The 27224-nt window shown below is 53.6% G+C and overlaps 12 protein-coding genes across 12 annotated transcripts; 5 read left to right on the top strand and 7 right to left on the bottom strand.

The window, feature by feature from the left end:
- Positions 1 to 129: 129 nt before the first annotated feature.
- On the bottom strand, positions 130 to 962 carry M409DRAFT_20075 (uncharacterized protein; the record flags this gene model as incomplete). Its single annotated transcript, XM_033805218.1, has 2 exons — positions 130 to 729; positions 789 to 962. 2 exons carry the CDS (start codon positions 960 to 962, stop codon positions 130 to 132), a joined length of 774 nt encoding a protein of 257 aa, XP_033670549.1.
- A 530-nt stretch (positions 963 to 1492) lies between these two features.
- Positions 1493 to 2215, bottom strand: M409DRAFT_52178 (uncharacterized protein; the record flags this gene model as incomplete). Its single annotated transcript, XM_033812011.1, has 1 exon — positions 1493 to 2215. One exon carries the CDS (start codon positions 2213 to 2215, stop codon positions 1493 to 1495), a length of 723 nt encoding a protein of 240 aa, XP_033670550.1.
- A 755-nt stretch (positions 2216 to 2970) lies between these two features.
- On the top strand, positions 2971 to 3691 carry M409DRAFT_20077 (uncharacterized protein; the record flags this gene model as incomplete). Its single annotated transcript, XM_033805219.1, has 2 exons — positions 2971 to 3004; positions 3069 to 3691. 2 exons carry the CDS (start codon positions 2971 to 2973, stop codon positions 3689 to 3691), a joined length of 657 nt encoding a protein of 218 aa, XP_033670551.1.
- Positions 3692 to 3968: 277 nt separating this feature from the next.
- M409DRAFT_52179 (uncharacterized protein) lies at positions 3969 to 4487 on the bottom strand (the record flags this gene model as incomplete). The annotated part of the gene is made up of 1 exon (XM_033812012.1): positions 3969 to 4487. The coding sequence occupies one exon, from the start codon at positions 4485 to 4487 to the stop codon at positions 3969 to 3971; it is 519 nt and encodes a 172-aa protein (XP_033670552.1).
- Positions 4488 to 5489: 1002 nt separating this feature from the next.
- M409DRAFT_20079 (uncharacterized protein) lies at positions 5490 to 7386 on the top strand (the record flags this gene model as incomplete). Its single annotated transcript, XM_033805220.1, has 6 exons — positions 5490 to 5534; positions 5589 to 5765; positions 5823 to 6002; positions 6048 to 6484; positions 6536 to 7284; positions 7346 to 7386. The coding sequence occupies 6 exons, from the start codon at positions 5490 to 5492 to the stop codon at positions 7384 to 7386; spliced, it is 1629 nt and encodes a 542-aa protein (XP_033670553.1).
- Positions 7387 to 7845: 459 nt separating this feature from the next.
- M409DRAFT_20080 (uncharacterized protein) lies at positions 7846 to 8818 on the top strand (the record flags this gene model as incomplete). Its single annotated transcript, XM_033805221.1, has 2 exons — positions 7846 to 8426; positions 8515 to 8818. The coding sequence occupies 2 exons, from the start codon at positions 7846 to 7848 to the stop codon at positions 8816 to 8818; spliced, it is 885 nt and encodes a 294-aa protein (XP_033670554.1).
- Positions 8819 to 10557: 1739 nt separating this feature from the next.
- M409DRAFT_20081 (uncharacterized protein) lies at positions 10558 to 11511 on the bottom strand (the record flags this gene model as incomplete). Its single annotated transcript, XM_033805222.1, has 3 exons — positions 10558 to 10581; positions 10637 to 11190; positions 11244 to 11511. The coding sequence occupies 3 exons, from the start codon at positions 11509 to 11511 to the stop codon at positions 10558 to 10560; spliced, it is 846 nt and encodes a 281-aa protein (XP_033670555.1).
- Positions 11512 to 14577: 3066 nt separating this feature from the next.
- On the bottom strand, positions 14578 to 17656 carry M409DRAFT_20082 (uncharacterized protein; the record flags this gene model as incomplete). The annotated part of the gene is made up of 2 exons (XM_033805223.1): positions 14578 to 14603; positions 14668 to 17656. The coding sequence occupies 2 exons, from the start codon at positions 17654 to 17656 to the stop codon at positions 14578 to 14580; spliced, it is 3015 nt and encodes a 1004-aa protein (XP_033670556.1).
- A 450-nt stretch (positions 17657 to 18106) lies between these two features.
- M409DRAFT_33323 (uncharacterized protein) lies at positions 18107 to 18646 on the top strand (the record flags this gene model as incomplete). Its single annotated transcript, XM_033810288.1, has 2 exons — positions 18107 to 18255; positions 18319 to 18646. Coding segments are annotated over 2 exons (477 nt in total), but the record flags the coding sequence as incomplete, so codon positions are not given.
- Positions 18647 to 20018: 1372 nt separating this feature from the next.
- M409DRAFT_20084 (uncharacterized protein) lies at positions 20019 to 21178 on the bottom strand (the record flags this gene model as incomplete). Its single annotated transcript, XM_033805224.1, has 2 exons — positions 20019 to 20174; positions 20276 to 21178. The coding sequence occupies 2 exons, from the start codon at positions 21176 to 21178 to the stop codon at positions 20019 to 20021; spliced, it is 1059 nt and encodes a 352-aa protein (XP_033670558.1).
- A 1130-nt stretch (positions 21179 to 22308) lies between these two features.
- M409DRAFT_20085 (uncharacterized protein) lies at positions 22309 to 25023 on the bottom strand (the record flags this gene model as incomplete). The annotated part of the gene is made up of 2 exons (XM_033805225.1): positions 22309 to 24827; positions 24882 to 25023. 2 exons carry the CDS (start codon positions 25021 to 25023, stop codon positions 22309 to 22311), a joined length of 2661 nt encoding a protein of 886 aa, XP_033670559.1.
- Positions 25024 to 25598: 575 nt separating this feature from the next.
- Positions 25599 to 26987, top strand: M409DRAFT_20086 (uncharacterized protein; the record flags this gene model as incomplete). The annotated part of the gene is made up of 2 exons (XM_033805226.1): positions 25599 to 26323; positions 26375 to 26987. 2 exons carry the CDS (start codon positions 25599 to 25601, stop codon positions 26985 to 26987), a joined length of 1338 nt encoding a protein of 445 aa, XP_033670560.1.
- Between the last annotated feature and the right edge of the window lie 237 nt (positions 26988 to 27224).

Below are 27224 nucleotides of genomic sequence, written 5' to 3' on the forward strand. Positions count from 1 at the left end.
GTTGGTCTGATCGAACAGATGGTCTATGCGGAGTTCATGAGTATCGTCGAGAAGACAATGTAAGAGAGCTCGATTGAGCTCTTCATTCAACGCATTCGTCTCCCCTTATCGCACCCGCTCTTCTCATATCTAGGGAGTTGCTTCGCCCATCGACCGACACTTCCTAGCGCGGAAAATGCAATACGCGCATCTCTCGGGTATCTTTGGGTCCGCCAGGCACTCCACAGTCCCATTCTCATCACACCTGGTGCATATGCCCCCAACTCGAGCTACGGATTCCACTTCCATGATGTTGCCAGCGCGACTCCAGTGATGTTGACTAGAGGTTTTGGCGGAATCGAACTTCTCTTGTGAGACCGACCACCACGCATCAGTCTGCTGTGGGCGGCGAAGAGTGAGTTTCTGTCTGCTGGGAGCTGCGCCACGACCGGCAGCCACCAGGCTCGACGTTGTCGTTCTTGAGATGGGCGCAGCACCATCCGTGAGAATATTCGCAGGAGTGATATGGGGAGGCTTGGGCTTGTGGTCGTCATCGGCAAGTTCAGGATTGCCGTCGCTGTCGCTCAGCTCGATGACTTCGATGTTGGATGACGAGGATGACTCGGCATCTTTGGCTAAGTTCCTAGCCACAAAGTCCAACAAGCGGCGCAACTCGATGAATTCGAGTTCTTCGACTGAGTGTGACGAGCTAGCTTCCAAGTGCAGAACTTCCGCAGCCTGTCGCCAATCCTAGGGAGGCTCTGTTAGCATGAACGACGACTTCGAAAGTCATTCGGCATGATGTTTACCTCTTTGTCTTTGGTGTCACCTTCAGCGCATGCGAGAACGACATAGTTCTGGATCTTCAGATTGAGTGGTGGATCGCTCTCCAAGTTTTTCTTGGCAAATGCGATCGCCATGTCCCACTTTTCGTCCTCCAGAAGCTGCCTCGCGTATACTAGGCAATCATGATCGACCTCCATGATCGGGTCGTGATGTATGACCATGGCTCATGGGTCGTGCCGGTATTCCGAATGCGGTGTTGTTGCTGAAGCGGCGGCTTTGCGTCATGGAATTGTGCAGAAGAACCTGCAAGCAAACGGAGGACAAACAAGGTTTCTTGGCGTCACATGCAAACGCGCTAGCGGGGAAGTGTCCTGGGCGTCCAGGCTGACAGCGCCATTGCTCTTCGACGAGACACCTGCTACATAGGAATACACTTTGGCTCCTTGCAGGATCCAAGAACGAAGAACGATGCCCTGTCACAGTGGAGATCGAGAACGCGGGTGCTCCGGCAGCTCAGCAGAACTCGCATAATCAAGTTGGTCGTTGATGATGCTCGGCTTGGCGCGAAAGAGCTCGAGGAGTCAACTTCCTGAACAACCTTTCTCGGTTCAGCTACACTTGTCAGCCGAAAGGAAAATAGAGATGGGCAGTCTGAAAAGACTGTACCATAGCAGTTAGTACCGCGGCCATCTCTCCCCTGAGACAGCATATCTCTCGTCTTTCCTGTCTACTGGATGTCGAGCCTAACGCACTCGCGATAACCGAAGTCAACCTCAACACTTTTGTTGTACCTCCAAGGCATGCTCTCCAGGACAATCAGGCAGTGCCGAATGTGATGGTGGTCCCTAATACGGTCCAGTGCCCAAACGCCAGTATGCTGCGTGCGAGCCTCGTGAAGCGCATCCGATGTCGACTTCCACACATAAAGACAATGCGACTGATGGAATTCTTCGGTCGTGTATGCAACCGGACTGTCGCCCAGAGTTGACAGGTCAGATTCGGCGATCGGGACTGTCATTTCAGAATCCAGATACCATTTGAAGGCTCCTGCACTTCCATAAGAGACAATGATCGAGACATTTTCGAACTTAGCGGAACGCTGTCGATCGTAGCAGGCAGCTGGCACCCATCCTACCGAGAGTACGTCGAAGATGCATCCCTTGGAAAGAGCTTCTTCTCTTGTTGAGCCACAGGTCAGAACTCCAGACTCGTTGGTCGCAGTGGCCTCGCCTTTGCTTGTCTTCGTCTCACAAGTAGAGATAGATCGGGCCCATTTGGAGACGAGCACCACGTAGAGTGTTATAGAGAACACCAAAATCACGACGGTGACAATAAGGCTCTTGAAGACGATGCCGCGAGCGCGCTTTGTTCTCGACTCTCTGGATCCGAGAGTTCCTTCGTCTTCATCTGTGGGTAGCAGCTTTCGTTTGTACTCGTCCAGGTCCACCATGATGTTTGTTGTGATTGACTTCTCCTTCTTCTGCCAGGAATGTGGATGATTACTAGAAACCGCGGAATTTCAAAAAAGCGAAACCCGCGGCTGCGAAGAATTGCCACTTCACTCAACATCCGACGAGGACGCAGTCCGCTGTGCAGGATGAACCAGCTGAATCCCTTGATGCAGATGATGCAGAAGCACATGAATGTAACCTTCCAAGTTGAGTTTGACTAGTCTCCACCTAGCTGCGGTTCGATATGCACTTACCTTGCAGCTTGTATACAAGACCATCCTTCGACTTTTAGGGCCCTGTTCGCAGCTGAATAACGCATCGACGGCCGAGCTACTCTTTTCGACGTTGTTACCTGATACGACGCCACCGAGTAGATCATTCGCGAGATGTGGTGTTAGATACGTGATCAGCTCCTGCCGAAGCACCTTCCTTTCTCAGAGGAATCTCAGAGGTCGAAAATATCGATACAGAACGCATATTCTTACACATCAAATAGAGCTCTAGCAAGCACAGTTCTACGGACTGCTCGACGAGAGACATGAAGGAAGACGAAGCACCGTTGCTCGAGTCCCTCGAACAAGAATGGTCAGAGAAGAGGCTGGCCAACAGCCGGCGGACAGCAACGTCACAATGGCCCAGGTGCAATACTCTGAGTGCACTGTTCAGTCTCTTCGGGGTAGTATGTTTAACCCTGAGCGTTGTTGTGGTCACTTTCGGCCCTGCCCAGGCTTCAGAGAAGAGCTCTCCAGCAACCATGAACCAAAAGCTGAAAGACACATCGTTCTACTGTACGTCTCCCACACAGTCATAAGCTCTGACGAGGGCAGCATTTATACTAATGAAGACCAAAAGCCCCAGTCCTAGATCAACTCGAAATCCCTCTCATTGAAACAAAGTCCTTCGGGGCATTCTTCGAGGACGTCGACAATCCATCTTTATTTCGTCAACCTCCCAGTCCTGAAGTCGACGCCGCCTGGGACGACCTCGAATGGATCGGAAGATTCTACGTCACTGATGAAGAAGTCGTCAAGCTAGGCAAAGACCCATCAATAACAGTCAAGTCTCCAAGACACCCCGGGAAAAACATAGCCATCGTCACAGTCTTCCACGAACTCCACTGCCTCAACTCCCTCCGCAAAGCCCTCTACCCCGAGTATTACTTCGGTACACCGCGAACGGACGAGATCTACTGGTCGCATATATACCATTGTATCGACGCCATTCGGCAGTCGCTTATGTGCAACGCCGACGTCGATGTGACCACGTGCCATTGGGTCGAGACGCAAGAGGCTCCGTATGCGGACTTGTCGAAGAATCAGGTCTGTAGAGATTTTGACGCCATAAAGAGTTGGCAGAATGAGACGATGGAGGATTTGAATGATGTTCCGGTTCACAAGCAGGGTGGGGAGGTTGAACTTCCGAGGCCGAAGAAGTTGAAGCAGATACATGAGGCTTCAGAGAATGCTGGTGCTTAGATAGCCAGAAAGAGGAAACTTGGTTTTCCAAAAGAAATGTTCTCTATCGTCAAGACATTCAGAGACTCAATTATACGTATTACGAACACGCAAAACTGCGCGACAGTTCAGCTTGTTCGTCGAATATCTATGGGTAATACAACGGAAGTGTTGACAGCTTCATAAAAGTCAATCTATAGGCCATCGAAAGCTACTAAGCCACGACATCCACCATCCTTGGTTGTCAGTGTTGACAACCAGCCATCATCTCATCGTAGACATGACCGACATCTCCAATTTAGTTGACTGGGCCCGGGGCAAGATCGCTCTTTGCCCAAGCCTGCGCCAACTCTCCACGCTTGCTGACAGGGCCAGGTTGAAGGTCACCATTGCTCCAAGCCTGAGCGAGTTCCCCACGCTTGCTCACTGGACCAGGAGCAAGATCAGACTTAGCCCATGCCTGTGCGAGTTCTCCGCGCTTGCTGACTGGACCAGGTTGGAGGTCGCTGCTGTCCCATGCCTGGGCGAGTTCGCCACGCTTGCTGACCGGGCCAGGCTGAAGGTCACCGTTGCTCCAGGCCTGAGCTAGTTCCTCGCGCTTGCTGACGGGGCCAGGGGCAAGGTCACTCTTAGCCCAAGCTTGCGCAAGGCTACTATCCTCTCCTCGAGCCTTGATCCCTTTGAAGAAAGACTGGTTAGCTCCAACTCCAGTTCCTGGGGATTTGTCCAATATACCGATGTTAGGCTGAGACAGCGGGGCAGCAGAAGAGGCTGAGATGCCCAGGGCCAAGATGGCGAAGACCTTGCTTGTGTGCATTGTAGCTGCTTGATAGGTTTGAAAGGTCGATGTCGTTGATCAGATACAAGTCGATGGCCGGAGACACTGGTAATTCCAAGGGTCAAACTTAGCCATCGAACAGCAGGGACCTCCAACGGATATACATCCCCTTTCCCACTACCAACAGAGAAGCTCCGCAGACAAGCTCCACGTAGCATTGCCATTGATGCGATCAAGGATCACAATCACGATACAAACATTCCGCACAACCACGGCGACGAGGATCGTGGCGCCTTCGAGATATTCCCTGTTGTGGGTACTGGCCCCTCAGCTGAAAAGCAGCCATGTTACATCCAACAAGGGCCGATCTCCTGTGAGTGCATCCATCGTTTCGGCCGTCGTGGTTAGATGCATGCGATACCATGTCGGTGATGATCAATGAAGAACCACATCATCCCTAGTATATGTCCGTAGGATTCTCTACATGTCGGTAGTGCAGGCGAATCCAGCCCTGATGCAGAATGGAAGCTATTATTCAGCCTCGCTCTCGCACAAGCAATCAAGTGAAGCTAGTAGACTGCTGGAAGAGGCAGGTCGGAATCTACCGCATTGTACTTGCGATGGCGAAGATACCTGCCGTCTGGTGCCATTAAGAGCTTGCTGCATTCGTTCGTAATTTCCGCGGCCGAGCAGAAGAAGAGCGAAGGCGGCGCTTTCAGCGCATTCGCCGGCCAGAACTCAATGACAAAATTGTTATGTAGTCAGCTGGCAGGCTTTTCGGTCAGGGAGTAGTCATGATGTACGGTGTTGGTGGTGCAGAAGAAGGTAGTCAAGGAAGAGGTGAGGTTGAGAAGTTATGCAGCGTCAGCGCACGGGCTTTTTATGCGATTTGTGCTGAGATATGCAGAGCCCTCACAACTTCACTCCTTCCTCAGGCTTCAGCTACAAGTCAAATTATACCATCCCATCGGACGAGGAATATTGGCAGCCTCTTTTCCTTCAGTGTCTGCAATATGATGACACAAAATCATATGTTGCACCATGCGCCGCTCAGCCTGCCAGAGATGCCGAGCGAAAAAGCTCAAGGTACGGACAATCGCCCACATCCCCCAACTCCACCCTTTTCTAACCGACGGACAGTGCGATGGCCCTAAACCATGCTCGCATTGCCGGAAGGCCAACACGGAATGCATTGCTCGGACAGTGAGTATCGGGACGACAGCACGTCCTCTCCTTCCGGCACAAGTCAGAGCAGAGGCATCCGTCCCGCAATCCGCCGTTCTTGAAGAAGTCAACAGCTTAGATCTGAGCAAAACGGTAACGATTTCATGACACACACGGTTATTGATGTGGTCTCTCACAATCTTCTGCTAGCTACTTGCAAAGGGATCCGAGCACTATTCTGCATCTGCCATCCCTGGCGGTCACACATGTAACGAGACTGCCCAACAAGCTCCTCCATGGCGAGAACAGATCCCTTTCGTACTACCAGACCAAGCGATACTGGACAGTCTCGCACGTCAGTACTTCATATCTGTCAACTGGTTCATGCATGTATGTTGCATCTCCTGGCCACAAGACAGGATTAAATGGTAGCAGGTACTTGATGAGGAATCTTTCAACGAACTGTCCAATGAGCACAGCAGCACCGCCACTGTACCCGACTCCAGGGCCAACTTCAGTGTCCTCCTGGTTTTGGTATGGGCACTCGGGGCACACTACCTCTGGACTGATCCATCAGCGCCTTACGACCATCAATATCTAGCCAACTTTCGTCTGCAGGCTTTCTCATACGTCGAATCCAGATGGTTGCACCTCTTATCTCATCCAAATCTTGAGACTGTACAAGTCGGTATCCTTTTTGGTAGCTTTCACCTATTCAATGGCCTGCCGAACCTTGGCTTCGGGATTCTAGGAAGCACCATCAAGACCGCACAGCTAATTGGGCTACATCGCGGCTTTCCAAGGACACCAGCATATGGACATGATCGAAACACATGTACGAAAGTTTGGTGGGCATTGGAGATTTTCGAGAAGTAGATCTTCAACTGATGATGACTCCGTGAAATCTTACTGACAGTCTACAGGTATGCAGCGATTGCTTTTGGACGGCCTTGTGGAATCGACGATTCTGACTGTGATGTTCCTGATATTCAGGTCTTACCTGATGATGCTGGCAATCTACGATATCACTGGGAGAAGTGCCGCTTGTATCGAATCGTGGGGGCCTTCCTTGGGCGTCGCAAAGATCCAAAGGGACCGAAGTCCCTCCACGACATCCATCTCCAGCTTCGTGCATGGTTTGATGCACTCCCAGACGATCTGAGGGTGAAACCAGACGTCGAGGATAGTCATGGGCTCAATCTTAGGCTGCAGCAAGCAGTCGCACTTCAACTAGCGTACGACAACATTCAGATTGTCTTACACAGACAAGCTGTCTTCACTCCACGGTCGAACCCATCAATAGCCACGAATAACGATACATCGCTCGACCAGCTCGTTGAGTCGGCCATGCGAACAGCCAGCGTTACTAACAACAAAGCAATGTTGCCAATTTGCCTATCATCCCACGCATCGATGCATATAGCAATTTGTCTCTTCACTGCCGGTGTCGTGCTTGCTGGACTCTGCTTGACTGATCGCCCCACTTACGATGTCAATCAGCTTCTTTCCGGCCTGGAACGGATCATCACCTTCTACCAGAGCTTTCCTGGTCAACACTACAATCTTGTATCGCAATGCCTGGAGGTTCTCAGTACGCTTCAGCTCAAATGCAATCGCTCAATACCATCTAACCCTTCGCAATCGGAACTCGCATCCAATACGACCAGAGCTGGTAAGACATGTGCCAAGGGTACAGGCTTGGTCGCGTCGGAACTAATTTCCATCTCGTGTAGACCTTGCGGAATCTATCCAAATCGACCGGATGGGGAAATAATGACATGACATCATTCTCAGACTTCACCACGACGGAGCTCTTGGACTATGCATCCGGAAGCTCGTTGGAAGGCATTGCACAAACCTGGCTGTGGTCCGATCTTGAAGGCTGGCCTTCGATGGGAAGTGAATGAGTTGTGCAAGGTTGGTGCTGACCAAGCTGGACATTTCCATGATCTTCTACTACTCTCAGAACACGCATGCCATTGAATCGAGGACTCGTCCACTAGCTGATGCTCTCAGAGCTGAAATGCCATCCAATCACTACCCTCTGCCTTCCGGATGCAGGGTCTTGAAGCTCCAAGGACCGGCTCCCTCACGGAATATGCGGCTATCTGATTGGTCTGACCTCCGACCCAAACAGTGGTGAGGTCCATCTCAAAGGCTATATAGCTCTGCTCCTGCGTATGAGATGAGACCTTGCTCCGTCTCACCAAACCTCGCCACCACACTCACCACCATGTCTACAGAACAAGACCGCAAACCCGTCGCCGACCAGGCCGAAGCCGACGCCTGGTTCCCCTCCCCATACTCCCTCACTCAATACGTAGCGCCCAAGACCGACTTCGACGGCGCCGACTACCCCAACGCCTACAAAGGAGGCAAATGGCGAATCCTCCTCATCGCCACGCAAGAACGCTACCTCCGCATGGCCGGCGGCGAGTTCTTCTCGACGGGCAACCACCCCGTCGAAATGCTCCTCCCGCTCCTGCACCTCGACATGGCGGGCTTCCAGATCGACATCGCCACCATCTCGGGCGACCCCGTCAAGTTTGAGATGTGGGCGTTTCCCAAGGAGGATCAGGATGTTAAGGAGGTTTTTGAGAAGTATAAGGAGAAGCTTCGTCAGCCGTTGAATCTTCAGGCTGTTTGGGGGAAGGGTGGTTTCGATAAGGACACGCCTTATATCGGTGTCTTTATCCCTGGCGGTCACGGCGTGCTGAACGATGTTCCTGCCTCCGAGCTCGTCGGTAATATTCTCCGCTGGGCGGATGCAAATGATCGATACTATATCTCACTCTGCCACGGCCCAGCCAGCATGTACGTATATCCACCCTCAAAGCATCCCATTCCCCCTCCTTCCCAATTCTCGCCCCAGAACAACACCTCTAACACCCACCCCCCTCAGGCTCGCCGCCAACGTCAACAAACCCCCGGGCTCCAAATTCATCTACTCCGGCTACAAAATCGCCGTCTTCCCCGACGCTCTCGACACATCGACCAACATCGACATCGGCTACATCCCGGGTAGAATGCCCTGGCTCGTCGGGGAGGAACTGAAGAAGTTGGGCGTCGTGCCGGTTAATACGGGGATTACGGGGGAGACGCATCGGGATCGGTTTGTTTTGACGGGGGATTCGCCGTTGGCGAGTAATAATTTGGGGAGGTTGGCGGCGAGGACGTTGTTGGAGGATGTTGCTGCGAGAGGTTGAGGTGAGGTGGGGTGAGATGGAAATGGAAGGTGGGAGGGGAGTTCTCTGAGTGGACCTTCGAAGGTTGTGTTGAGGTTGTCTTCAAAACTTAAGTGAGAAGAGCAGGCTCGTAATAAGGCCAAGCGCCATAGATCGTGCGTGTCCCGAACGAGACTCCTCTCTTTCCATCTTATACTATCCAAGGCCAACGAACGCCCTCGTCCCTTCACATCAAGAGTAATTATCGATCGAATCCTCTATCTAACCACAAATGCCTAGTTCGATATCCTCCCCTCAGCCACGCACATTCATCCTTCCCTCTAGTAGCGCAAAGCACCATCTCCTATAGCACAATACAACCCGGCACTAACCTCCGTCCACCTTGGCGCGCAAATCGACAGCATCCCTTCCTGTCAAGGGAATTCGCATCAGGTCGGTCAGCCCAGCAAGGACGATTCCATCCATCCATCGGTGGAAGGTAGGCTGTACTGGACTGGACTGGACTGGAAAGATCGCATAGCAAAACAAAGGAGACTCCAGCTGCTACATCTCGAGGAGGGGGAGGGAAGGGGAGTGCTATACGTACAGTCGTTCATGCTGCGAAGTGACTACTGGCCCTGCTACTCCCAATACATTTCAGTCCACGCTTAGCGAAGAGGAGACGACGTGAGACATCTCACCCTCACTCTCGTCACCCCCGACCGAAATAGATCTTCTGCAGCCTCGAGGCGACGAACGAACGAACAAAGCAGGGAAGGCAACAGCGAAGAGAGAAAGGGGAGAGGGGAAGAAGAGAGACTTAACCTGCTATCTCTGGAGATGATGAAGCCATATCGCAGAATCAAAAAGCAAAAACAGAAGATCCTCTCCCCCTCCCTTGAGTCAGAACCACACATACACAATACCCAGAATCCTCATTTCCCTCTCTAAAACATCGATAGATACGTAGCTCACGACGGCAGCATTCGTAGCGAGGATGGAAGAGAACAAGACGTACGAGAAAATCTAGATAGGAAGAAGAGAAGTTAGCACGTACGAGAAGGGTAATTGTGCATCAATAGCTATTGCCATTACCATCTCGACCGTGTCCTCTTCTTCATCTTCACCTTCTCCTTCCCCCAGATAGGACACGCCGCAGGCCGCATTCATACATACACTATTAATCGTCCACAGCCAGAGGGAGACGACACAAGGCCTCCAACAGTTCGCGCACGCCCAAAAGAGCCAGACCTCATCATCACGTCTCAAAGACTTCACCACCCCTTCATTTCAATTCACACAAACACAAACACAGCAGCACCGACATGACAAGTCAAGTAGTAATGAATTAGCGTTCGCCTCATTTCTCGAATCATTCCTTAAAAGGGTATCGACAAGGATTTGCATAATAAGGAAAAAGTACCACACAAAAAAGCAGATGGGTCAATTGGATTCGCAATTCGCTAATGTTGTTTTGAACAAAGTCGAAGTGAGACGCACGTAATCGGTGGTGGTTGGTTGGTGGTTGGTTGGTGGTGGTTGGTTATGTGGTGGGCATTCCCCATTTCACGTATGCCTTTTTCCCCCTTTCATCATTGCGCCAGTGAGTCGATGTTGAGGTCGTTGCCTCCGCGTTCTCCTGAGGTTTCTTCTATTGCTTCGTCGAGAGTGAGTCGTCAAAATGGTATGTGGCAGGGCCCGCCGCGTCGTTTGCTCAGCTTGTGCCGATGCATCCGCGGGGGCGCCTTGCGTGGAGAAGTATTGTGGTCGGTGGACGGCCACTAACTTGAGTCCGGGTTGGCGACCTGATGTCATATTAGCTCCATGAACACAACATCATCAATGATGACACATTCATACCCTCAATATCCTCCTTGAATAGTCCTGGTTATCTGCCAGACTGCCGACGCTGTTCCGCCTCGCTCCAGCTTCAGGATCTAGCCGCTGATCACTGTATCCGCTGTAGCCTGTGCTCGGTGGTTTCCTCTCACTGGTGCCGCGCATGAAGTCAGAGACTTGCGTACGCTGCTTGTAATCTTCCTCGGCCTCTTTCCGCTTCTTGTGTCGGATGAAAAAGAATAAGCCGGCTATTATGCCGGCCAGCGCAACAGCACCAACAACCACACCAGCAGCGATGCCAGCTGTGTTGGATGAGCCACCACCGGATTTGCTGGCAGCTGAGCTCGATGCCGCCGCCGCCTCAGGGTGTGCAGCAGCAGTGATGGTAACGACAGAAGTATGACCGGCTGAGATTTCGCTGGTAACGACTGTGGCCGCGGCGGATGTCGACGTTGGTGAAGTTTTCGATGAAGAGGGCGCCGCCGATGATGAAGAAGAACCCGAGTCATCTGATCCGCCATAATATGTGGCGCCGTCCTTGAGCGTATACACGGTCCAGAAGCCGTCACCACCGCCTGTATATCATCAGTAAGAAGCCATCACAGATCTCAATGCCGCGACCACATACACATTTCCTGGCCGAAACCATCGCACTTGGTGGAGCACTTCGAGTCGTCCACCTTATCACTTTCCGCCGGTATTTGGTCTCCACAAAAGCACTGGTTTCCATCGGTGAGACCCATTACTGCCGAGCTACAGTGTTCCGAACAGTATCCCGACGACTGGTACATGTATGTGTTGATGTTGTCGAGGGGGGTCGACGAGGAAAAACATCCGACGTAATCGCCGGCGGTTCGCTTGGATAACGAGTCGACTGGAGGGGCGGCGTCGGCCATGGTTGCGGCGGTGAGGAGGGATATGAGGGTGAAGGTGTGTGCGGCGCGCGCGGAGGTCGATCTGAGTGTTGATGGCATCGTGTCAGGTCGAGGGAGGCGCTCAGCGCCGAAGCAAGGAGGTTGGAGGAGTCTCGAAGGGGCCAGGCTAGCGAGTGTAGCGAGAAGGCCTGGTCGAGCGAGTGTCAGTGGTTGTTGAAAGAGTGCGGTGCGGTGCGGTGATTGTGGTGGGTTATTGTGAGGCGAAGTGGTGACAAAAAGACATGTGACGTGGTGTTAGATTAGAGTCTTCACACCTTTGTTTGCGGCTGCCAGCAGCGCAAGCGTGACCCGCGACAGGGAAGAAAGACAGACGGGCGGTCTGGCTTGAATGCCTCTCGGGGGTGTGTTGACGGAGCGTGTGCTACTCCTTCACGCCTGCTTCATGCCACGCAGACGGCGGTTCGAGGGTCGGTCGCTAGTGAATGTGGTGTCCTCCTCCCCTGATCGGACGGCGAGGCGTCGAAGTCGAAGTCGGAGGGGAAGTTGAGAGGAGCGTGGTTCGCGTGAGGCCACACGGTCGGGCGACAGGGCTGGAATGCAGAGGTGTGGTGGGCGAAATCAAGAAAGGGAGTTGGTCGGTCGCATGCAGTTGGGCCGGGCGGAGAAGGTCGTCGTCGCGTTGCACACCAAACAAGCACCGTGGCCAAGCGAGCGTGAGCAAAGGAAAACAGGCCGTTCAGGTGAAAGAGTGACTGTGAAGAGACGGCGGGCGGGTAGTGTACAGACGGAGGTGAGGTTGGGTGGTGTGCAGTGGTGGTGACGATGATGGGAGGGCGAGCAGCGACGGAAACACACGACCACGCCTGCCTCGCTCACTCACTCACCCATCACTCGCAGCAGCAGCAAGGCAAGAGCGACGGACGGCGCAGGCGAATCCTCCACGGGCCAAGGCTGCAAGGTACCCGACGCGACGCAAAAGGGAGCGGCCGCTGATTGGCCGCGACCCCTGCCGATGGCTTGTCGTTTGTTCAACGTCCGCCGCCCATCAAATCCGACGCCCTCGCCAGCAAATCTCATGAAACGCGTATCAAACACCGTCGACAGTACAAGTTACCCACTGCATGTCACCCTCCATCACAGCAACACCTCCCACCTTCACAACAACACAATCATACCATACAAAAATCAAAGGAAAACCCTCCTTCACCAGCAGCACCACCACCGGAACACGGCGGCAGCCCACCCGACACACACAAACCAGCCCGTCGCTGACTCTCAACGTCCGTCCGTCGGCCGGCATCATAATTTGCTCTCTCTTGCACGGCACACACCAGAACCGTCCGAGCGCGAGATCGCGTACACTGCCTCGATTCCCAATCCGGCATCCTGGTCACACTCCCCCAGCCCGCTTTCTGACTAGGACATCCTTAATCGAGAGAGCCTGCTGCTTGGCTAGAAATTGTCCATCCACATGTCTTGATGGAGAGGAGACGACTCTTCTATCATAGCATCTCTTCTCTACTACAACAACAACAATATGTCTATGAGAGAAGAATCCCCCACGATACGCGACCACCGGCGTTCGAGACTCCGCACCTGCATACGAAAAAAAGTCTGCAAAAGGCGTCGTCTCGTCTCAGCGTTTCAGTCAGGACCCCCGTGCCCGTGCCCGCAGTACCAAGGTCGCTTCGCATCGGCCTTTCATCGACTTTTCGCCTCTGCGCCCTCACAAGCCTCACGAGACGAAAAATAACAAGCCACCTGCATCACCACTTTTTCTTCCTATGATAACGCCGCGGCCGAAGAAGAACGCGAAAGAGTCGCGTCGTCGTTGTCTACTGTACCTACTGTGGTAAGTTTGATTCTGGTGGATGAATGCTGAATCATCCTACATCCGTCGAGGAGAGCCTAGACCTTTCTTCCTCTTCCCTTCCTCGCCCGTTGCGATCTAATAACTTACTACCCAATATACCTCTCCCTCATCCAAACCCTTCTTCCACTCTTGCCTACGACCCTTCCCTTCACACGTGTCTATCTATCTCCCACTTCCATCCAAATCCACGATCCATTACCACTCTTTCTTCTCGCCAACAAAACGCTCCAGTTGCCAATACCACTCTTTCCCCCGTCCCCGACCGCCCAGAAAACAAGGGTCCCCAACACATCCCATTTCCACCCCCAGTCCCAGAGAACCTGACCTCCAAGGTCTAGAACTTTCAGACTCCCTGCTAGAAAAGGAGAGCAGAAGGCGTGGATCGATCGCGGCGTTCAATTATTGATAATGTGTCTGCCTAAGCAGTACCTCAGGTCGTATTATTGATGCTAGAAATTCGGTGAAGTTGTGAGGAGATGATCACATCACTTCATCATGACAGAGAAGAAGGAGAATGAATAATGAGGATGCATTAATCTCAAACACCACCATCGTCATCAATGGGCATCCCACACGCACAAACAAGGACTCCCTCGCCTCGTTAACGTAATCAAGCAGAACAACACAGCACAGCACAGCACAGCGCAGAGAACAACTCATCATCACCAACATAATCACCTCGCATCAATACAGTAAAGAAGATAGACACCCAGGTCTTGCATGCCTACCCGGGCCCTCCGACTCTGACCCACGTCCACCATTCTCGAATTTCCATGCTTGTTCGCCCACACGGGGGAGTCGGGACTTTCCTCGAAGCTGAGGCGCAGCACATGCATATACGGCACAAGTAGTACAGTATAGAACAGCATATGACGTGGCGTTTCGGCATTGAGTCTCCGCTCCCTATCCCGTACGGTACACATTGGCATTGATGAGATTGATGAAGGATGGATGGCTTGTTCTGTTGTCATTGTCGCAGCAACCGAAAGTATTCCGAGGACTTATAGGGGGACTTCAGCTCTTAATGTGATACTGCTGGCGTCTTCGTGCGCCTCATCATTCATGGCTTTTTCGGGAACCGAAATCCGTCCCTTGGTCTCGTATCCGGTTTTCTCGGTCGGTTCTCCTGGAATAGCACATGGCGTGCCGCGTCCTCCTCAATTCCATTCATCCATCTATTCAAAGTCCACGGGAGAGCGCCTCGTTCCTTTGACTTAGAAACCGAATCTCGCCTTGATAACTGCAGCACGACGATGTCAGCATCCCTCACCACATAGACAACAATAGTGATTGTCAAGACTTACTCCCACCCGCCGCATTCCTCTTCTGCCTTCCCACAAATTTATTCACATCATCCAACCAATTCGCACTGTTCTGCTCCAACGCATCCATACTATCCCCGACGAGGCCCAACTTCTCCGTGCGTTCCTGGATCTGCCGCTGCATATACGCCCAGTACGTCTCGTCCGAGGCCGACGCGTGCGTGCTCGTGCGGCCGGAGCGGCGACGCTGTTCTTCTTCCGCTTTGACTTGCGCGATCATGCGTTTGGAGGGCGGTCGGTCGGGCCCACCGATGAGAATGTCCATGTCGGCAGGCGTGATGTATTGCGTGCCCGTGACCCATTGGACGGTGGAGATGGTTGGGCGGGGTGGGATGAGGCGTTCCGGGTCGAAGAGGCGGTCTTGTCTGCGTGTTAGGGGTTCGCCGGTGCCCCAGAGGTTGAGGAGTGCGAGTTCGCTGGGGCCTGTGAAGCCGAGGATCGTGCCTGTCTGGCTGATGGTCGCTTTGTAGAATTGCCGGGGGTCGAGGCCGAAGCCTTGGTTGTTGATGTTGGTGAGGTCGATTGCTGCAATTTCGCGTAACGAAGGGATGGAGTATGCTCGCGCCTTGCCGTCGCCGAAAAGACCTAGAAGCGCATAGCCTTGGTCTTGGTAGCGGACGACGCTCGCTCTGTCGCAGAAGAAGCTGTCGAAGCTCTTGTGTGCTCCTTTGGAGGTTGCTGGGCGGAAAATGTGGATGCCAGTGGGTGTGACGGCTAATAGAGCGCCATTCACTCTCAGACCATTGCGAAGTCCACCCATGGCGTATTGCGAGGCGATGGCAGGCTTGCCGTTCTCTGCATTGATCGGTGCGATGTACATGATCTTGCTGCTGTCCAGTGCCACCTTGCCAGCGTATTGTACAGTATATCGGCCACTGGGATCCGGCAGAACCTTGAATGTGCCCAAGTTGCCTTGGTTGGTGCCAACATGGAGCAGAATCGAGCTGTAGTCGTCGCCGTCGGCCATCAAAATGCTGAACTGCAAATATGTAGCCCACTCAGGCTTGCTGCTGGCGCTACTGGCTCGCCGACGGATGCTACCCTTGTGATGACTCTTGGAGAATTCCTGTACTGAAGTATTCAGGATGATGGCTGGCCCACGCAAGTCAACCACGACGATGCTTCCTCCTTCAAAACCAGCGGCTGCGAATCCAACTTCGCTCATGCACACTGCTGTGACGGGTCCATCCTTTTGATCGAGAAGAGTGAAGGGGCATAGACCTTCGCTCAATGATGGCTCGACACGATCAGTGATACTCGTCAATGCGCCAGGTTGATTGGGCTTTGATGGCGGTGGTTCTCTTCCAGCGTTCCTGTTAGTGCTCCACCGGAAGATAACAACCTCTCCACTTCGAAGTCCAACCGCCAACTCTGCACTGTTGCCAGCGAATGAGATATCTGTGACATCGATGTTGTGCCAGTGACCCACCGCCCTGGCAACATCAACCTGCAAAAGCTTCTCGTTTTCAATCTCATCACCATACCCAGGATCCCAAAGACGAATAGTGCCGTCAGCATGAACAGCCTGTGCAATGCTTCTGCTTTCAGATCTTCGCAAGTGACCTGGCATATCACTTCCGCCTTGAAGTATCGATGGACCTTGCTGGCGGCGTTCTTGCAACCCAAGCCACTTCTCCCTCTCGACCATAGCCGTGCTGAGAGACTTGACGAAGGGATGTACGAGAGTGAGGGACACAGGTAGCTGATTGGTTGGACATATCGGCATGCCTGAAGGGAATGAAAGGGTGATCAATTCTCCAGAAGCCAGCAGAGCGAGAATTGCGATAGGATCATGCGCGCCATCAAAGTGTGGCGACGTACGGGGTATCAGGCAAGACTCGACAACTTCAGCGCCAGGAGGTGTAGGCAGTATTCGTTGGCGTTTGGGCTCCTCGAAGTACTTGACCAGCATTTCCCACGAGCTTGTTGTGTATACAGGAGTTCTGCCCATCTCAAAAAGCGTTAATGCCTTTGTAGGTGATTGTGTTGATTGGCCGCCGGCGATCAAGATCATCGTATCTTCTGGATCGTGCTGATTTACGCACCACGACATACGAAAGAGCGGCTCCTTGACTGCGAGTGTACCTGGTCGCTGTCCAGCATTACCAACCACTGTCCCAGGTGTTGCTATGTTCGCGTCGCCCAATGTTCTGGCCATGAGCATTCGCCCATCTTTGAGGGTGTCCCAGAACACGATCGAGCTATCGTCATGACCAGTCATTACGAATGTACCAGTTGGATGCCAGACTGCGTGTGTAAGCTTCGGCCGCCTGACAACATTCGCAGATGCTGGGTCGCCGTCACCACCAGGGGCTCCACGAGGAATCTCATATTGGTAGAATCTCAAAGGCTTATTCAGCTTGAAGCTATAGATTACTGCACCTTCCGTGTATCCGATGAGCAAGGTGCCGATGTCCCGCGGGTGGAATTGTAACGACACGACAGTCTGTATCCTGGCGCGAGAGTTCACTTCAGCCCACAAGTTCGGTATCCTGAACGGCGCCGGTCCTTCTCGGTCCATGTCATAGGCAAGCACTTCTCCAGTTTGCATCCCCAGAAGCGCATAGTCAAGCATCGGATCCGTACATAATACCGTGACAGATCCAGGGGGTGAGTAAGAAGTGATAAGCCTCTTCAACTCAATGGAGTAGAGGGAGACATCATGCTTCGAGTCCAACGCAATGAGCTTCTCGGCACAGAACTGAATCGTCTTAATGCTCGCGCCTCGCGCCGGTGTTGGCAGCACAGCCTGTATGCGTCCCTTGCCAAAGAGGTAGATCTGACCCGGTCCGAACTGGGAACTTTTGGTGCCGACCGCCAGCAGTGATTGCACCGGATCGTAGGCCAGGCATGATATCTGCGAGTTCACACCGAATCGAGCAATATCGTCAATCTTGAACAGTTCCGTGTTCAAGCCAGCGCTGAGGTCGTTTTGAATGCCTGCCTGCTTGCCTCGGAGCAGGTGGGCCATTTTGGGTGAAGAGTAGAAGTGAATCGGCAGTTCAACTTATTCTTCAATGAGTGCGCTGCACTGTCTTATAGTCCCTCATTCGTTCATGGCCCAATAGGTTGGTGGTGGAAGTGCAAAGTGCCTTGTCAGATCCACCCGGCTGTGCTGGTGCTCGGAGTCTGGCGAAAGGCGGGTCAAAAACACGTGACCTTGCTTTAACACGCCTGCCACTAAATGGCGCGTAAGTCGCGTCCTCTTTCACCCGCGATTCTTCTTTCCTACTGCCGAGCGACAACAACAAACGCCGCCATCAACATCCTCCGTCTGCAATCAACACACCCTCATCAACTCACTATCATCCACCATCAAGCACTGCTCAGCAACACCATCAAACTCAGCTTCAATTAGCTTCACTACATCACCACTTACCGCTTCCACCTCAATTCGACACCCCGCCGAACACCACACGCCATGGCGACCGTGTCGCTGCTCAACGTGTCCGTCCGCAACAATCCAGCCCCCTTCAACTCACCCTACGAGTTCGAGATCACCTTCGAATGTCTCGAGCCATTGCAGAAGGACCTGGAGTGGAAGCTCACTTACGTCGGATCTGCCACTTCGTGAGTATCTTCGTCTGATGCCATATCGCCAGGCAGACGTCCAAGCTAACACGTCACGTGAAGCTCTGAGCACGACCAGGAGCTGGACTCGCTGCTAGTCGGCCCAATACCGGTGGGCGTCAACAAGTTCGTCTTCGAGGCAGACCCGCCAGACACCAAGCGCATCCCCGCGACCGATATTCTTGGTGTCACCGTCATCCTGCTGTCCTGCTCATACGCCGAGCGCGAGTTCGTTCGCGTGGGCTACTACGTCAACAATGAGTACATGGACCCATCCATGAACGAGGAGCCACCAGCCAAGCCCGACTTTGACAAGATCCGCCGCAACATCCTCGCAGACAAGCCCAGAGTCACGCGATTCCAGATCAAGTGGGATTCTGAGGAGAGCGCTCCCAGCGAATACCCACCAGAGCAGCCCGACGTTGACGCCCAGGAGGATGATGAGACCAAATATGGTGCCGAAGAGCTTGAGGAAGAGCAAGCTGAGCTTGCCGCTCTCGAATCTGAAGAAGGCGCTGCTGTGAAGAATGACGACGGAGATGCTGAGATGGAGGGTGTCGAGAACAACGAGGGCGAGGGCAAGGACGAAGATGAGGAGTCCGACGCCGGCAGTGAAGACCTCGAGGCCGAGAGCGATGGAGAGGAAGAGGAGGATCTTGAGGAAGAGGAGGGCGAGGGTGAGGGCGGCGACCAAGATATGGAGATGGACGAGTCTGGACCTGCTGAGAATGGCGCGAATGGCACTGCACAGCATCCTCAAGGCCAGCAACAGCAACAGCCTGCCGATGTGATGGTGCATTAGTGGCAGCCGTCCCAAGCTACCAACGCCTCGACCTCCGCTGTGCCTGATGCACTCAGACCGGCATAGTGGCCGAAGCTCAAAGGTGCGAAGGACATCCCTCAATCGTGCATGCGAAGACTGGACAACAAGCTTCGTGCTGATTCGGTCCAACCTCAACACGATCTCGTCGACAACTCTGTACCCACCGTCTGGACAGCAAAGGAATCCAAGCAACCTCAACAGCAACTCTCCGCCTTCCAATCTGGAGACGGCAACGATCCCAGCCAGAACTGTCCGCAATGTCACCTACCCAAGCACCCTTGCGCATGCATCGACATCACCTCCCGTGGCCCCGACATGTTCTATTCACCATCCACGACTCCGTTGCTAAAGCCGCGGCAATCGCGAATGACCCTGCTGCCACCCAAGAGGTACGCGTCGGACACGTCGGAAGACGAATGAATACTATTTCAGCAAATGTTTTTTGGTGTTTCTTGCGGCGTTTTCATACCCTTGCTCAGCATTGGCGCGTTTTATCATGACATGGTTTTTTGGAATTGCATCGTGGCCAGGTTTTTCATAGATGGTCTTGTAGAGAGAGAGATGTGGACACACGCAGCGATAATGCGAATGGATTGGAATGGAATGACTTTGAATGATCACAACGACCCTGTCTCTCTCCTCCCTCCTCCCGATCATTTGCAGTCAGGGTATCATCATTCCCCTTTTCCCTCAAGCTTTGTGCCTATGTACACATTTCCTATACCTCGCGAACGCGAAGAATTCAGAACACACTCCACCACACACCGCTCAACCGAGCCTATACAATAAATCCTCACGCCCTAAACATCATCATAATCTTCATATCTTCATAAAGATCTCATCTCCTCTCATCGAGATCCCTTCTCCTTCCCCTTCCTTCCATTCCCTTCCCTTCCCTCCCCTCCCTCCTCCTCCACCCTCCTTCTTCTAAACGAAAACCTCACCGCTCAATCTGAAAACTCCCCATCTCCCTCTGTCCCCTCTCCAGCACGCCCTGATTCTTCGCCTGCGCCGCCGCAGCTTTATCCGGGTTCCTTCGCGGGAAACGGTTGTCGAGTTCGTTGTTGAGGGTGCCGCGGAGGGTTTCGCCGACGCCCTGTTTGTTCACGTCGTTAGTCGGTCAATCATATATATGGGGTTCACCCATCCTTTTTGGTGCTGAGGAGGGGCTGAGGGTGCTGTGTATTGTGGACTTACGTGTATCCCCCTCGCGGCGGCTCGGAGGTTCTCGAATGTACTCTGCGTTTGCGGGGATGGCGAGGAATGTTGCTGCTGCTGCGGCTCTTCGACGCCGAGAGCTGTCGTCGAAGGAGGTCCTCCCGCGCGCGCAGGGTAGCTGAAGTTGGAGCCGCTGGTGGGTTGGATCGGGCTGACGGGTGGTTGTTCGCTGAGGGATTCTCGGGTGACGCGCTCGGGCGTCGCGAGGTTCTCGCGCGACATGCGGTTGGGGTTGCGATGCGGGAGGGAGGGGGTGTTGGTTGTGAGGGCTTGGCCGCTTGGGCGGGTTGCGTTGGGGTTGGGGACGGGCTCGGCGGGCATTTCGGAGGGCATTTCGGAGACGACGCTGTCGCGGTTTTGGGCGACGGGGGAGGGGGTGGGCGTTGGGTTTGAGACGACTTCTGTGGTGACTTCTTTCTTGCCGCCGCCTTTGGTAGTTGTCGTCGTTGTTGTCGTTGTCGTTGTAGTTGTTACGGTCGAGACGACTTCGCCCGTTCCTTCGTCTTGAACATCGCCCGTAAGTCGGTTCAGTGTCAGGTTACGTTCCTGTCCTACTCCCGGAACTTGACCAGTGTTCTCCAACGGAACGATATGCGACGACGACGATGTCCTTTCTTGCGATTGCGAATGGTTCGCATCACTGCTGGCATACGCCGAGTCCAGCACTTGCGTACTACTCCCGTTGATGACGACCGACGGCGTAGTCGTTGTATCCGACGGCGCCGCCTCTTTGTCCTTCCTCTTCCAAAACCCACTGAACCTCCTCTTCTCCTTCTTTTGCTGCGCTTGTTGCTGTTGCTGCAACACCTCTTCCTGTTGCTGCTGTTCCGCAACCGGCAACGCCGTGAGTGCCTCGTCCTTGCGATCCTTCTTGAGCTTCATCATGCCAACAGTGTTAACGGAAACAACCAAATCACTAGTTGTATATCCAGATATAGGCGAGACGTATGAGAAGTACGGTACGAAAATGACCGAAACCTGCTGCGAACGATCCCTGCCTACCTACCTACCTACCTCTTACGAAACAGGACGCCTCTCTTGAAGTTGGTCAAGCGGCGCATGGGGGGTGATGTCAGCGGGCGTGTCGATCCAATGGCTCCAACTTTCGAGGAATTCTCCGCAGCGAGCAAGTTGCCTGAACTGTGCGCCATCTTTCTGCAGTTGGCCATGTGGATCGGAGCTTTGTGGATGGTCGGATTACGAGTGGCCGTCTTGTTGTGTCGTGGCTCACATGTGCCTTCGAATGCGGCGCGTTAATGTCCAAAAGGAGGTATTCCTAATTAGTAGCGATCATGTTCTCGGACTATTTCTTGGGGTCGACAACGAGATCGAGTTTGCAAGTCGACCTTATCGTACTGTGGCCAGAGTTGCGATGGAGCGTATCGTGAATGTCGATGTTTGGGAGTCGAGTTGCTGCCTTTGAGACTCTGCGGACTTGGGGAGTGGCCAAAGCTCGAGCGTTCACGTGACTGTCGACAACGATATATTCTCGCCGCTCTATGCCTCTTCTTCGAATATCAAGCGACGCAGGGGTATTCTGTGAGATCTAGATAATCTGTGCTCAATATTTCGACTTCCCCCGACTCGTATTGGTCGAATTATGGCTTTAGTCTGCTTTTACCAGTCATGTAGACCGTGTTCCATCTGATTTCTCTTGGTCATGCTCAGAACCATCGAAAACGACGATTGCGAAAGTACAACAAGACCAAACATTGCTCGAATGGCTTCAAGGTAAAACGGAACATTAAGCTGGACTATACTCCTGACGAGACGATTCATCATTTCATGCTCTACTTGGACGCTACCGACGATATTGTCGTCGTCGACCTAACCCCAGAATAACCCTAGTGCCTGAGGCACCAATCTATACTGTATTCTCCTTGTCCACCATCGAACGCCAAGCAATGCAGGATGGTCCCATTTGCCATGAAACAAACACAGAAAGTCACAGAGGCGCATCTAGGCAGCAGAGAAGCCACACCCGGAGCGTGCACCGGCGCCTCTTGCTCTCCTTAACCCAGGCCAGCCTTCGAGGTCCTCATGACCTGCTCGACATGATGAAGTCGTCCCTCGCCGTCCTTGCCCAATCCTGCACCCTTGGTCCATCCCATCTTCTCCATCATACGATGTCCGAAATTGTTTTGTCCAATCTCAGCAGCACCGGCACCGACGATTTCTCCATCCCGTAATCCAGTCGCCGCCTGGCTGAATCCACCACCTCGGCCAGCACGCTTGCCCAACTGCTTCGACATCTTCTTTGCTTTGGCGTTCGTGAGGAAGCCGTGATTCGAGGCGTTCAGCACCCGACCGAACATGTCGTCGGAGTACTCCAGCGTCATCGAAGTCTTGTAAATGATCGGGAAGCGGTTCTTACCCGCTCCCTGTGACTTTGACTTCAAGTTCAGCGCCGTACAGACCTCATGGAGCGACTTGCGGTTGATCTTGTCCATAGGCGGGAATGCCCGCTGGTGGAGATCCTCGTCCTGCAAGAACTCACGTAGCTCGTTGTGGACTTCTTTGAGGGTCATGCCGAGCGGGTATCTGGCGCTGAGATCAGGTTTGCCCTTGCGTCCGGCTGACCCAAGAAGGCCTTCGCGACGTAGTTCCTCTCGCTCCAACTTCTTCTCACGCTTCTTCGATCGGTCATTGGCCCATTGGCCGCGCATCTCCTCCTTCAACTCCTCGTCCGAGAGCATCTCCAGCTCTGGCGGCAGCTTGCCCTTTCTACCCTTCTTGGTAGGCCGAAGTGAGGGTCGATCATAGTCCATAATGTCGAAGCCGTTGTCACCGTATTGATCGAGTGTATCCGCTAGCATGGTAGCATCAGGAAAGAAGTCAGGGTCCTTCTGGCTCTTGTTGCGTCGCATGCCGTGTTTCTTTGGTGCACGAGCGAATGTCGAGTTCGTGATGTCCGAAAGGCCGGCACGTGCAGCTTGCAAATCGCCGAAACCGTCATCAGATTCCAGGTCGTATGCTCCGTCCTCCAGCAGTAATTCATCACCCTCCATTCCGAGCTCTTCTTGCTTCGCGAGTAGTCTCGCGATCTGCTCGTCCGTCATGCGATCTATACGTCTCTGACGCAGATCATCCTCGTCCTCCCACTGTTGTCGCTCGGTGTACTCGAGCTCTTCCTCCAAATCAGAAGCGTTGAGCGATTCGTCAGAGGAAATCTCGTTGAAGTCGGGATTCATCTCACTCTCGGATGTCTCCCACTCGTTACTGTCACCATCCAGCTCGCCGCTGCCGCCAGCTTCACCTGACTCCCCCTTCATGTGCTTCGGAAGAACTTCATCTTCACCAAACTCTTGCCCATCTACCACCATAGATGGTCCAGCGATGGAACGTGAATGTGAAGACGACTCCTTCAGCACGTCCATAACAGACTCTTCACCCTCCGCCTCCAACTGCGCCTTCAAGTTTTCCATGTAATCTTCGTATGCTGCTTCGCTTCCGCCACCGTCCTCTTCATCGGATGATATGATGATGTTGCGCATGGCCCTGTTGTCGGTCTTCCTGCCACCCTTGCCGCGACGAGACTTTTTCTGTTGTTTGTTCTCGCGTAGAGTAGCTTTCCACTCGGCCTTTAGGGTGTCAAGTGACTTCTCCGTGTTTTCGCTCGTGGCCTGTTGTGAGAATTTCACCTTTGACTCTCTTGGGCCTGATTGCTCGAATGCCTTGACTTTTGCTGCGGAAGGTGCAAGATCTGGTCGTGGTACCGCCTTCCCCTTGCCCTTCTTCCAATATGGGTTCTCTGGTGCAGGTGTCCAGCCATCGGCCGTATGCGCAGTATTACCGTACTTCGACGGTCTCGCGCCCCAGCCCATCACAGGCAGCGAGGATCGGCTGGGCTCGGGAAAAGCTGGCGAGTATCCCGGAGTCGGCGCCTTGAGAGCGTTGAGTAAATCGTCTGTGATGTGTGGACTCGATGCCTTGGGAGGGGCGGGTGCCTGCTGCGGTGGAGTCTGCGTGACTGGATCATCGATGATGGTGGCCTGCCCACGATTGCGGCCATGGAAAACGACAACCTCCTCGCTGGAGTCTGATGGAGCTGGCGAGGGACTGCGCTTCTTGGGAGGTCGACTTGCGTTGGTACGTTGCTTTCCCGCGAGACTAGCATCTCCAACAGTGTCTACCACGAAAGAGACGTCTTGCTCGGGAACAGTGTGTGAGTTCTCCTGAGCAATCGCGCCTGTATCTATCTCCATCATATCAGCGTTGTGTCCTGCGATGTTCATCTTCGCCACTCCTTGCTCGGACAGCTCGATGTCGGCATCCATGATGATGTTGGTCTGAATGGCGCCGTCGTCTATGTCCTCGTCATCAAATTCCCCCTCGTCGCTATCGTCCAGCGTGATGTCCTCGTCGCCGGTCTCTTGTTCTGCGGGTTGTGGAGGCTTGACGCTTGGGGAGTTGACGCCGGCGCTGACGAAAGAGATGGCTTGATGTCTGAGCTTTGCATTCGCACTTCGCGGGGTGGAGCTAGCGGGAGTGTTTTGCGAAAAACCTCGAAATTGAAGGGGATTCTCTTCTTCTGTATCACGACCTTAGCTCAGCTGGACACCTCAACCTGTATGCGCCTACTGACCCCAATCGTCATCTAACAGCATCTGTCGAGCAAATCGCTGGTCCCGTGACATGGGAGTGCGCGGAGTGTTGTTGTTGCTGCCCTTCGCCTTCTGTTTCTGCTTGGCCCGGCCATTCTGTGCCTTCCCCTTCTTCTTGCCCATCTCTGAGAAAGCACCCCGCTCAGCGAGAGATCCCGGCAGCAGTAGCGATTGTCCCTTCTCTTCAACAACTTGAATCTATCCGCGATCTAGCGCTTGGTCGAGCAAAGAGCGACTGTGGTGAAAAGCAGAAAGTGGAGGGAAATTAGAAGACAACGATGAGGCCAGCTCCACCGCGCACTCTCCTTTGACGTTCGATGACATGCTGCACGTTCCGAGTCAGACCCTGCAGGCTTCGACGATCCGCGATCCGCCCCGCATCCTCCCAGCCAGCCAGCAGCAGCAACATCACCGCATGTCAACTGTCTGTCTCTCAACAAGTCTACGCAAGCATCCCATTTACCTCGACGCTGTGACCCTTTTTGGTGCCGGTACCTGAGGACAACAGCTTGTCAGATTGCTGGAATCGTCCTGACTGCTGCAGCTCTCCCCTTACCTCCCAACTAGATCCAGGGACGTCAGCCTCCAAGCATCACATGCCACCTCACACCTGACGTCCGCGTGAACACCTGCTCCCTGCGAAGAAGAGAACCTGCAACTCGCATTACCTCTGAACCGTTCTTCTTCCACGGCTCGCCATGAACGAGTTCGCTCGCTTCTCCAAGCGGGCCGTTGACTATATCTTCGATCGACCGCCTCGAAACGACGACTCATCCCCGATCTGGTGTCTTGGAAAGTCATACGAATCGAACGTCCACCCCGATCGACCTCTGACAGTCACGACTGGAACCTCGCCCTCTGCTAAATCCGAGTCCGAAGCCTCTCATGCCGATTCCGCCGTCGTGACCCAGCCAACGTCCAACACTGGGGCGGAAGCTCAGAATGCAGAAGATGAGCTGACGAAAAGCTTTGATCAGGTTCAGTTGACCAAGTCTATGGAAGAGGAGGATCTTGGGTGGCCGCAGGAGTTTCTTGAAGACTTTGAGTCGCGAATCTGGTTGACATATCGCAACAACTTCCCCCCGATAGCCAAATCGAACGATCCCGCTGCTGCTTCGGCCATGTCCTTCACGACGAAGCTACGCAACCTGGCGAACCAGGGTGGCTTCACATCAGATACCGGATGGGGTTGCATGATCAGGAGTGGACAGTCGCTATTGGCGAACACCTTACTTCTGCTGCGGTTGGGTAGAGAGTGGAGGAGGGGACAGAAGGAGGATGAATACAAGGATTTGCTCTCCTTGTTTGCAGATACACCAGAATCGCCTTTCTCAATACATAAATTTGTGGAGCATGGAGCTCAGGCTTGTGGAACATATCCTGGCGAGTGGTTTGGACCGAATGCCACAGCGAGATGTATACGGTGAGTCTTAGCAGATTGATCTTCCACGGCAGCAAGCTTATGTTGTGATAGTGCCCTCACAGACAAGTACCACGAAGCTGGACTTCGAGTATACGCTCGGCCAAACGACAGCGACGTCTACATCGACTCCCTCGTGGCCACCGCTTCCCAAAAGCATGCAGATGACCAGTTCGAGCCAACCCTGATAGTCTTGGGCATCCGACTCGGCATCGAGAAAGTCACCCCAGCCTACCATGCCGCACTCAAGGCAGCACTCGAGCTCCCACAAAGCGTCGGCATCGCAGGTGGCAGACCCAGCAGCAGCCACTACTTTATCGGCAACCAAGGCGACAACTTCTTCTACCTCGACCCACACACCACTCGACACATGCTCTCAGCCCAGCCATCTGCCGAAGACATCGAGACTTGCCACACACGTCGCGTGAGGAGACTCGGGCTCGCGGAGATGGATCCATCGATGTTGCTCGGCTTCTTGATTCGCTCGAAGGAGGAGTTTGAGGAGTGGCGGAAAGCGGTCGCGGAGATGCCTGGGAAGGCCATCATCCATATCCATGAGACGGAGCCGAAGTATGCAACGGGTAATGAGAGAGCTGGTGCGGTCGACGAGGTGGAGACGTTGGACGAGACGCTCGACGAGGATGATGGTGACGATTCGGCGCTTTGAACATCACTCATGCTGCCTTGACTGCTTCTCGCGAATGAATGTCCATGCATGACTCAGACGCCACTTGACGATTCGATGCATCTTGTAGATACCCAATTGACCTTCATCTTTCTAGTTTTTGCTCTCATTCAAGTCCATCTCTTTCCTTTCACGACTTCTCGAATCTCTGGGCTTGGCGGCATGTGAACAAGCGTGTCAATCTCGTGTCGTGCGCTAAGACGGAAGGGGCCATCAAAA

Source organism: Zasmidium cellare (genome assembly GCF_010093935.1).
Source record: "Zasmidium cellare ATCC 36951 unplaced genomic scaffold M409scaffold_9, whole genome shotgun sequence".
NCBI classification, from domain to species: Eukaryota; Fungi; Ascomycota; class Dothideomycetes; order Mycosphaerellales; family Mycosphaerellaceae; genus Zasmidium; species Zasmidium cellare.